At 40.5% G+C, this 12442-nt stretch overlaps 1 protein-coding gene across 1 annotated transcript in view; it reads right to left on the reverse strand.

Moving 5' to 3' along the window:
* The window catches only part of CDC16 (cell division cycle 16), a 93837-nt gene that overhangs the window by 15729 nt on the left and 65666 nt on the right, over nucleotides 1–12442 (reverse strand). Inside the window, exon 15 of the mRNA XM_038767800.1 lies at nucleotides 9039–9100. Within this exon, the coding sequence (XP_038623728.1) occupies nucleotides 9039–9100 (62 nt within the window). The remainder of the gene's footprint in view (nucleotides 1–9038; nucleotides 9101–12442) is intronic.

A 12442-nucleotide genomic window follows, 5' to 3' on the forward strand; every position in this document is an offset into this window, starting at 1 on the left:
ATTGAAGTAAATGTATCTATAGTTCCGCGTATGGATGGCTACATACATAATGATAAAAAGGTTCATTGAAGTAAATGTATCTATAGTTCCGCGTATGGATGGCTAAATACATGATGATAAAAAGGTTCACTGAAGTAAATGTATCTATAGTTCCACGTATGGATGGCTAAATACATAATGATAAAAAGGTTCACTGAAGTAAATGTATCTATAGTTCCACGTATGGATGGCTAAATACATGATGATAAAAAGGTTCCTTGAAGTAAATGTATCTATAGTTCCATGTATGGATGGCTACATACATAATGATAAAAGGTTCACTGAAGTAAATGTATCTATAGTTCCAAATATGGATGGCTAAATACATAATGATAAAAAGGTTCATTGAAGTAAATGTACCTATAGTTCCGCGTGTGGATGGCTACATACATAATGATAAAAAGGTTCATTGAAGTAAATGTATCTATAGTTCCACGTATGGATGGCTAAATACATGATGATAAAAAGGTTCATTGAAGTAAATGTATCTATAGTTCCGCGTATGGATGGCTACATACATAATGATAAAAAGGTTCATTGAAGTAAATGTATCTATAGTTCCGCGTATGGATGGCTAAATACATGATGATAAAAAGGTTCACTGAAGTAAATGTATCTATAGTTCCACGTATGGATGGCTAAATACATAATGATAAAAAGGTTCACTGAAGTAAATGTATCTATAGTTCCGCGTATGGATGGCTAAATACATAATGATAAAAAGGTTAATTGAAGTAAATGTATCTATAGTCCCACGTATGGATGGCTAAATACATAATGATAAAAAGGTTCCTTGAAGTAAATGTATCTATAGTTCCACGTATGGATGGCTACATACATAATGATAAAAAGGTTCATTGAAGTAAATGTATCTATAGTTCCGCGTATGGATGGCTACATGCATAATGATAAAAAGGTTCATTGAGGTAAATGTATCTATAGTTCCGCGTATGGATGGCTACATACATAATGATAAAAAGGTTCACTGAAGTAAATGTATCTATAGTTCCGTGTGTAGATGGCTACATACATAATGATAAAAAGGTTCATTGAAGTAAATGTATCTATAGTTCCACGTATGGATGGCTAAATACATAATGATAAAAAGGTTCACTGAAGTAAATGTATCTATAGTTCCGCGTATGGATGGCTACATACATAATGATAAAAAGGTTCATTGAAGTAAATGTATCTATAGTTCCGCGTATGGATGGCTACATACATAATGATAAAAAGGTTCACTGAAGTAAATGTATCTATAGTTCCGCGTATGGATGGCTACATACATAATGATAAAAAGGTTCACTGAAGTAAATGTATCTATAGTTCCACGTATGGATGGCTACATACATAATGATAAAAAGGTTCACTGAAGTAAATGTATCTATAGTTCCACGTATGGATGGCTACATGCATAATGATAAAAAGGTTCACTGAAGTAAATGTATCTATAGTTCCGCGTGTGGATGGCTACATACATAATGATAAAAAGGTTCACTGAAGTAAATGTATCTATAGTTCCACGTATGGATGGCTACATGCATAATGATAAAAAGGTTCACTGAAGTAAATGTATCTATAGTTCCACGTATGGATAGCTACATACATAATGATAAAAAGGTTCACTGAAGTAAATGTATCTATAGTTCCACGTATGGATAGCTACATACATAATGATAAAAAGGTTCATTGAAGTAAATGTATCTATAGTTCCGCATATGGATGGCTACATACATGATGATAAAAAGGTTCACTGAAGTAAATGTATCTATAGTTCCGCGTATGGATGGTTACATACATGATGATAAAAAGGTTCACTGAAGTAAATGTATCTATAGTTCCGCGTATGGATGGCTAAATACATAATGATAAAAAGGTTCCTTGAAGTAAATGTATCTATATTTCCGCGTATGGATGGCTAAATACATAATGATAAAAAGGTTCATTGAAGTAAATGTATCTATAGTTCCGCGTATGAATGGCTAAATACATAATGATAAAAAGGTTCACTGAAGTAAATGTATCTATAGTTCCGCGTATGGATGGCTAAATACATAATGATAAAAAGGTTCATTGAAGTAAATGTATCTATAGTTCCACGTATGGATGGCTACATACATAATGATAAAAAGGTTCACTGAAGTAAATGTATCTATAGTTCCGCGTATGGATGGCTAAATACATAATGATAAAAAGGTTCCTTGAAGTAAATGTATCTATAGTTCCACGTATGGATGGCTAAATACATAATGATAAAAAGATTCATTGAAGTAAATGTATCTATAGTTCCACGTATGGATGGCTAAATACATAATGATAAAAAGGTTCATTGAAGTAAATGTATCTATAGTTCCACGTATGGATGGCTACATACATAATGATAAAAAGGTTCATTGAAGTAAATGTATCTACAGTTCCGCGTATGGATGGCTACATACATGATGATAAAAAGGTTCACTGAAGTAAATGTATCTATAGTTCCACGTATGGATGGCTAAATACATGATGATAAAAAGGTTCATTGAAGTAAATGTATCTATAGTTCCACGTATGGATGGCTAAATACATGATGATAAAAAGGTTCACTGAAGTAAATGTATCTATAGTTCCGCGTATGGATGGCTACATACATAATGATAAAAAGGTTCACTGAAGTAAATGTATCTATAGTTCCGCGTATGGATGGTTACATACATGATGATAAAAAGGTTCACTGAAGTAAATGTATCTATAGTTCCGCGTATGGATGGCTAAATACATAATGATAAAAAGGTTCCTTGAAGTAAATGTATCTATATTTCCGCGTATGGATGGCTAAATACATAATGATAAAAAGGTTCATTGAAGTAAATGTATCTATAGTTCCGCGTATGAATGGCTAAATACATAATGATAAAAAGGTTCACTGAAGTAAATGTATCTATAGTTCCGCGTATGGATGGCTAAATACATAATGATAAAAAGGTTCATTGAAGTAAATGTATCTATAGTTCCACGTATGGATGGCTACATACATAATGATAAAAAGGTTCACTGAAGTAAATGTATCTATAGTTCCGCGTATGGATGGCTAAATACATAATGATAAAAAGGTTCCTTGAAGTAAATGTATCTATAGTTCCACGTATGGATGGCTAAATACATAATGATAAAAAGATTCATTGAAGTAAATGTATCTATAGTTCCACGTATGGATGGCTAAATACATAATGATAAAAAGGTTCATTGAAGTAAATGTATCTATAGTTCCACGTATGGATGGCTACATACATAATGATAAAAAGGTTCATTGAAGTAAATGTATCTACAGTTCCGCGTATGGATGGCTACATACATGATGATAAAAAGGTTCACTGAAGTAAATGTATCTATAGTTCCACGTATGGATGGCTAAATACATGATGATAAAAAGGTTCATTGAAGTAAATGTATCTATAGTTCCACGTATGGATGGCTAAATACATGATGATAAAAAGGTTCACTGAAGTAAATGTATCTATAGTTCCGCGTATGGATGGCTACATACATAATGATAAAAAGGTTCACTGAAGTAAATGTATCTATAGTTCCGCTTATGGATGGCTAAATACATGATGATAATGATGATGATGATGGTATTTGTTAAGCACTTACTATGTGCACAGCACGGTTCAAAGCGCTGGGGGGGATATAAGGCGGTCAAGTTGTCCCACGTGGGGCTCACAATCTTAATCCCCGTTTTACAGATGAGTTAACTGAGGCACAGAGAAGTCAAGTGATCTGCCCGAAGTCACACGTAGGTTATACACCTACATCTATAGCAACGGTACTTACTGTGTGCACAGCGTTGTACTAAGGACTTAATACTAATAATAATAATGATGGCATTTGTTAAGCACTTACTATGTGCAGAGCACTGTTCTAAGCTCTCGGGGGATATAAGACTATCAAGCTGTCCCACAGGGGGCTCACAATCTTTATCCCCATTTTACAGATGAGTTAACTGAGGCACAGAGAAGTCAAGTGACTTGCCCAAAGTCACACGTAAGTTATACACCTACATCTATATCAACGGTACTTACTGTGTGCACAGTGTTGTACTAAGGACTTAATAATAATAATGATGGCATTTGTTAAGCGCTTACTATGTGCAGAGCACGGTTCTAAGCGCTGGGGGGGATTTAAGGCGATCAAGTTGTCCCACATCGGGCTCACAGTCTTAATCCCCATTTCACAGATGAGTTAACTGAGGCACCGAGAAGTCAAGTGACCTGCCCAAAGTCACATGTAGGTTCTACACCTACATCTATATCAACGGTATTTACTGTGTGCACAGCGTTGCACTAAGGACTTAATAATAATAATAATAATTATATTGGTATTTGTTAAGCGCTTACTATGTGCAGAGCACTGTTCTAAGTGCTCGGGGGGGCTATCAAGATATAAGATATCTTGATAGATATAAGGCTATACGATATAAGATATACTTGATAGATATAAGGCTATCAAGTTGTCCCACGGGGGGCTCACCATCTTAATCCCCGTTTCACAGATGAGTTAACTGAGGTACCGAGAAGTCAAGTGACCTGCCCAAAGTCACACGTAGGTTATACACCTACATCTATATCAACGGTACTTACTGAGTGCACAGCGTTGCACTAAGGACTTAATAATAATAATAATAATAACTATGTTGGTATTTGTTAAGCGCTTACTATGTGCAGAGCACTGTTCTAAGTGCTCGGGGGGGCTATCATGATATAAGATATCACACAGTAAGCGCTCAATAAATAGGGACTGTCTCTATATGTTGCCAACTTGTACTTCCCGAGCGCTTAGTACAGCACTCTGCACACAGTAAGCGCTCAATAAATACGATTGAATGAATGTGTGCAGAGCACTGTACTAAGCGCTCGGGAAGTACAAGTTGGCAACATATAGAGACGGTCCCTACCCAACAGTGGGCTCACAGTCTAGAAGACTACAACAGAGTTGGACGACACATTCTCTGCCCACAATATATAGAGTATCTATTAAGTTCACGTTGCCAACTTGTACTTCCCAAGCGCTTAGTCCAGTGCTCTGCACACAGTAAGCGCTCAATAAATACGATTGAATGAATGAATGAATATCTATGACTACTAGAGAAGCAGCGTGGCTTGGTGGAAAGAGCCCGGGCTTGGGAATCAGAGGTCGTGGGTTTTAATCCCGGCTCCACCACCCGTCTGCTGTGTGACCTTGAGCAAGCCACTTAACTTCTCTGGGCCTCAGTTCCCTCACCTGTAAAATGGGGACGAAGACTGTGAGCCCCACGCGGGACAAACCGATTAGCTCGTATCTACCCCAGTGCTTAGAACAGCGCTGGGCACAGAGCAGCGTGGCTCAGTGGAAAGAGCCCGGGCTTGGGAGTCAGAAGTCGTGGGTTCTAATCCCGGCTCTGCCACTTGTCAGCTGTGTGACTTTGGGCGAGCCACTTTACTTCTCTGGGCCTCAGTGACCTCAGCTGTAAAAATGGGGATCGAGACTGTGAGCCCCACATGGGACAACCAGATTACGGTGTATCTATTCCAGCGCTTACAACAGTGCTTGGCACATAGTAACTGCTTAACAAATACCATAATTATTATTATCCATCCAATCATTCAATCATATTTATTGAGCGCTTACTGTGTGCAGAGCACTGGACTAAGCGCTTGGGAAGTCCAAGTTGGCAACATCGAGAGACGGTCCCTACCCAACAGCGGGCTCACAGTCGAGAAGGGGGAGACAGACAACAAAACAAGACATATTAACAAAATAAGATAGAATAAATGTGTACAAATAGAGTAATAAATCCATACAAACATATATACATATATACAGGTGCTGTGGGGAGGGGAAGGAGGTAAGGCGGGGGGGATGGGGAGGGGGAGAGGAAGGAGGGGGCGGGGGGATATTAGACGGTATTAGACCTTTCAGCCTATTAGCCGGAAAAGCGGGGTTCAGAGTTCCCAGGGTGCTACGGATGCCCGTTGTTGGGTAGGGACCGTCTCTATATAATAATAATAATAATGGCATTTATTAAGCGCTTACTATGCGCAAAGCACTGTTCTAAGCGCTGGGGAGGTTACAAGGTGATCAGGTCACTGAGGCCCAGAGAAGTGAAGTGACTTGCCCAAAGTCACACAGCCGACAAGTGGTGGAGCCGGGGTTTGAACCCATGACCGCTGACTGCAAAGCCCTGGCTCTTCTCCACTGAGCCACGCTGCTTCTCTTGTACATCCCAAGCGCTTATATGTTGCCAACTTGCAATAATAATAATAATGATGGCATTTGTTAAGCGCTTACTATGTGCCAAGCACTGTTCTAAGCGCTGGGGAGGTTACAAGGTGATCAGATTGTCCCACAGGGGGCTCGCACAATTTTAATCCCCATTTTCCAGATGAGGGACTGAGGCCCAGAGAAGTGACTCGCCCAAAGTCACCCAGCTGACAGTTGGCAGAGCCGGAACTTGAACCCATGACCTCTGACTCCAAAGCCCGGGCTCTTTCCGCTGCCTCTCTTGTACATCCCAAGCGCTTAGTCTCCCCCTTTTAGACTGTGAGCCCACTGTTGGGTAGGGACTGTCTCTAGATGTTGCCAACTTGGACTTCCCAAGCGCTTAGTACAGTGCTCTGCACACAGTAAGCGCTCAATACGATTGACTGATTGCTCTGCACACAGTAAGCGCTCAATAAATACGACTGACTGAATGAATGAATAATAATGGCATTTATTATAGCTAGATCTGGGAGGGTGGGCGGCAGTCTGCCGAGGCATCTGCAAGGAAAAATCTTCCCACTCTGAGGGACCCGGTGGCGACCTGACACACAGAAGCAGTGTGGCTCAGTGGAAAGAGCCCGGGCTTGGGAGTCAGAGGTCGTGGGTTCGAATCCCGGCTCCGCCAATTGTCAGCTGTGTGACTTTGGGCAAGTCACTTCACTTCTCTGAGCCTCAGCTTCCTCATCTGTAAAATGGGGATAAAGACTGTGAGCCCCACAGGGGACAACCTGATTATCCTGCATCAACCCCAGCACTTAGAACAGTGCTTGGCACATAGTAAACGCTTAACAAATGCCATCATCATCATCATCATTATTACTATTATTATTATTATTATTACAGTCGTCCAGGAGGTTTTCTTCGAAACTGGAGGACAAAAGGATTAGTAGGTGATTCTGAACCAGGTTCTCGCTGTTGAACATCAACTGAAGATTATCTTACATGCTTTTATTTTATTCACCTTTGAAAATCTGACTGTGAGCCCACTGTTGGGTAGGGACTGTGTCTCTATATGTTGCCAATTTGTACTTCCCAAGCACTTAGTACAGTGCTCTGCACATAGTAAGCGCTCAATAAATACGATTGATGATGATGACTCTGCACGGCAGCTCTGTGAGGCATGGTGAAGTGCACAGCTCTCACAAAACAGCTTAGCAGATATGAAATACTGGTAGCCATCTAACGCCTTACTACATAAGACTAAGCAATATCCTTATATTTCAGAGTGCCCTGGTAAAAAGCTGTAAAGCCGTAAGTATTTTAAATAGGTTACTAAGCAGACTAACATAGAGAAAATATTATATATTATTATATATTATATATCACTACATATTATATTATAATTATATATTATATATGAATATATAGAGTATAATATGTTGTATATTATATATTATAATTATATATTATATTAGAATATATGAATATATAATGGTGCATATAAACATATTTATACACACACACATGTATGTACATATATGTGTGTGCATATATATGTGCATATAAATACACATACATATGCACATATATATGTACACACATATATACATACATATATGTCTGTGTATGTGTGTGTGCACATATATATATCATCATCACCATCATCAATCGTATTTACTGAGTGCTTACTGTGTGCAGAGCACTGTACTAAGCGCTTGGGAAGTACAAATTGGGCAACATATAGAGACAGTTCCTACCCAACAGTGGGCTCACAGTCTAAAAGGGGAGACAAAACCAAACATACTAACAAAATAAAATAAATAGAATAGATATGTACAAGCAAAATAAATAGAGTAACAAATATGTACAAACATATATACATATATACAGGTGCTGCGGGGAAGGGAAGGAGGAAAGATGGGGGGATGGCGAGGGGGACGAGGGGGAGAGAAGGTATGTGTATAAATGTGTGTATAGGCACCATTATATATTCTATATATTCATATAAATTGTAATATAATGTATAATTATAATATCTACTAATATATTATACAACATATATATACACACATAGGCACACCATTATATATTCTATATATTAATATATTATAATATAATATACAATCATAATATATAATATGTAATGATATATGCATATATATGATAATATATACATATATGGTAATACACACACACACACACACACACACACATACACTCTGGTGTTGGAGAAGACTTTTACGAATACCATGAACTGCCCGAAAAACAAACAAATGGATTTTAGAGCCAATCAAACCAGAGCGGTCTCTGGAAGGCCAAATGACTCGACTTAGATGAGCATATTTTGGACACCTAATCAGGAGGGCTAATTCTCTGGAGAAGATAGGAACGCTAGGAAAAGTCCAAGGAAAACGTGGAAGAGGCAGATCGGCAGCCAGAGGGATAGAGAGTGTAACAATGTTAACAGAGGAACCGTTTAGAAAGGTTGCGGATTATGGCACAGGACAGGACGTTCTGGAGAAAGTACATCCATAGAGTCGCTATGAATCAGAAACAACTCGACGGCACACAATGATGATAAGAATAATAATAATACTATACTCTCTCCTATAAATTAACACCTTTTCAAGGCAGGAGAATCCGCATTTGCCAATGAAGCAATATATCCTTATATTGCCTACATTTTAAAGTAACACAACCACGTACTTTATTTAAAAATGCAGACCATTTTCAAAGCGTCATTTGCTATCCTGCAGGAAACGCTCCGCTTAATTACTTACTTAAGCTTTCGGCACACGTGGCCCAGGTTGTTCAACAAAGGTTCCCACTTGTCCACTGTCACCTGCAAGACAGAATGACTTTAAATTTCGGCCCCGCCATTCCTTTCATTTCATTCCTCTCCCCCTCACCCCCCTTTCCATCCCCCCCGTCTTACCTCCTTCCCTTCCCCACGGCACCTGTATATATGTTTGTACAGATTTATTACTCTTTTTACTTATTTATTTTACCTGTACCTATCTATTCTATTTATTTTATTTGGTTAATATGTTTGCTTTTCTTCTCTGTCTCCCCCTTCTAGACTGTGAGCCCGCTGTTGGGTAGGGACCGTCTCTAGATCATCATCATCATCAATCGTATTTATTGAGAGCTTCCTGTGTGCAGAGCACTGTACGAAGCGCTTGGGAAGTACAAATTGGCAACATATAGAGACGGTCCCTACCCAACAGTGGGCTCACAGTCTAAAAGATGTTGCCGCCTCGGACTTCCCAAGCGCTCAGAAGTTCTCTGAACACAGTAAGCGCTCAATGAATACGATTGATTGATTGATTCCTTGCCGCCGTTCAGCGCACGGGTCAAGAAGCGTGTCGTTTAAAAGCCGAAGTAAACCGGGCGCCAGGTGTGATTGTCCACATCAAAAACGTTCCGACCTCGCTTTCCCAAGTCCTCAAGAAACTCCGGTGGTCGCCCATCCGCCTCCGCGTCAAATAAAAACTCCTCACCGCGGGCTTTAGAGCACTCAACCGCCTGGCCCCCTCCTATCTCACCTCGCTACTCACCTACTCCTTCTAATCCCGCCTCCGCCACTTGTCTGCTGTGTGACCTTGGGCGAGTCACTTCACTTCTCTGGGCCTCAGTTCCCTCATCTGTCAAATGGGGATGAAGACTGTGAGCCCCCAGTGGGACAAACTGATCGCCTTGTAACCTCCCCGGCGCTTAGAACAGTGCTTTGCACATAGTAAGCGCTTAATAAATGCTATTATTATTATTATTATTACAACTCGGCTGGCACCGTTTGCTCCTCTAATGCCCAAAATACCTCAATCTCCTGGCACTCCCTCCCTCTTCGTATCCAACGGACCACCCCTCTTTCCGCCTTCAAAGCCCTCCTAAAATCACATCTCCAAGAGGCCTTCCCTAACGAAGCCCCTCATTTCCCCTAATCACCCTCCATTCTGCATCACCTATGCCCTTATAATAATAATAATAATGATAATAATAATAATAATAATAATAATGACATTTATTAAGCACTTACTGTATGCAAGGCACTGTACTAAGTGCTTGGGAAAGTACAAAACAACAATAAACAGTGACATTCCTGGCCCACAATGAGCTCAACTCTGTGCCACTGAAGGCCCCCTGCCCTGTGGTGCTGTGTGAGGGTCAGGTGGCAGATAATAACAACAACAATAATAATAATAATGGCATTTATTAAGCGCTTACTATGTGCAAAGCGCTGTTCTAAGCGCTGGGGAGGTTACAAGGTGATCAGGTTGACAATTGGCGGAGCCGGGATTTGAACTCATGACCTTTGACTCCCAAGCTCATGCTCTTTCCACTGAGCCACGCCGCTTCTCTAGGAATAATAATGATGGCATTTGTTAAGCGCTTACTATGTGCAAAGCACTGTTCTAAGCGCTGGGGAGGTTACAAGGTGATCACGTTGTCCCACGGGGGGCTCACGGTCTTAATCCCCATTTTACAGATGAGGAAACTGAGGCACAGGGAAGTGAAGTGACTTGCCCACTAGGCTAGACAAGCAGCGTGGCTCAGTGGAAAGAGCCCGGGCTTTGGAGTCGGAGGTCACGGGTTCCAATCCCGGCTCCGCCAATTGTCAGCTGGGTGACTTTGGGCAAGTCGCTCCACTTCTCTGTGCCTCAGTTACCTCATCTGGAAAATGGGGATTCATTCACTCATTCAATCGTATTTACTGAGTGCTTACCGTGGGCAGAGCACTGTACTAAGCGCTTGGGAAGTACAAGTTGGCAACACATAGAGACGGTCCCTACCTAACAGTGGGCTCACAGTCTAGAATGAAAACTGTGAGCCCCTCATGGGGCAACCTGATCACCTTGTAACCTCCCCAGCGCTTAGAACAGTGCTTGGCACATAGTAAGTGCGTAATAAATGCCATTATTATTATTAGGACACAGTGCTTCTCGTCTACACTTATATACTGGGTCTTACACTCCCCCATTTCTTCTCTCCGTAATTTATTGCAGTGTATATCTCCCTCTCTAAACTCTGTGGACACAGAGTGTGTCTTCCAACTCTACTGAATGAATGAATAATTATTACAACCACGATTATTATTAAGCACTTGATATTCATTCATTCATTCAATCGTATTTATTGAGCGCTGACTGTGTGCAGAGCACCGTACTAAGCGCTTGGGAAATACAAGTTGGCAACATACAGAGACGGTCCCTACCCAACAGTGGGCTCACAGTCTAGAATGAAAACTGTGAGCCCCTCATGGGGCAACCTGATCACCTTGTAACCTCCCCAGCGCTTAGAACAGTGCTCGGCACATAGTAAGTGCGTAATAAATGCCATTATTATTATTATTATTAGGACACAGTGCTTCTCGTCTGCACTTATATACCGGTCCTTCCTCTCTCCCATTTCTTCTCTCCGTAATTTATGGCAGTGTGTGCCTCCCTCTCTAAACTCTGTGGACACAGAGTGTGTCTTCTAACTCTACTGAATGAGTGAATAATTATTACAATCACGATTATTATTAAGCACTTGATAGACATTCATTCAATCGTATTTATTGAGCGCTTACTGTGTGCAGAGAAGAGTGTGTCTTCCAAATCTACTGAATGAATGAATAATTATTACAATCACGATTATTATTAAGCACTTCACTTCTCTGTGCTTCAGTTGCCTCATCTGCGAAATGGGAATTAAGACTGTGAGCCCCACCTGGGACAACCTGATTATCTTGTATTCATTCGTTCATTCATTCAATCGTATTTATTGAGCGCTTACTGTGGGCAGAGCACTGTACTAAGCGCTTGATATGCAACCCACCCTCAGCCCCACAGCACTTCTTTTATAAAACAGGTATTTGTGAAGTACTTCACTTAGCACAGTACTTCTAGACTGTAAGGCTGTTGTTGGGTAGGGACCGTCTCTATGTGTTGCCAACTTGGACTTCCCAAGCGCTTAGTACAGTGCTCTGCACACAGTAAGTGCTCAATAAATACGACTGAATGAATGAATACTGAACTGCCTTCTCCCAAATACACCCGGGACACAGTAAACGCTCCAATTCCCTGATTGATTGATTGACTGATTGATTGACCGAGGATCTAATCCCGGCCCCGACACCTGCTTGATGAGAGTCCCAATAATAATAATTTTGGTATTCGTTAAGCGCTTACTCTGTGCCAAGCAC

Source organism: Tachyglossus aculeatus, chromosome 2 (genome assembly GCF_015852505.1).
Source record: "Tachyglossus aculeatus isolate mTacAcu1 chromosome 2, mTacAcu1.pri, whole genome shotgun sequence".
Classification (NCBI taxonomy): domain Eukaryota; kingdom Metazoa; phylum Chordata; class Mammalia; order Monotremata; family Tachyglossidae; genus Tachyglossus; species Tachyglossus aculeatus.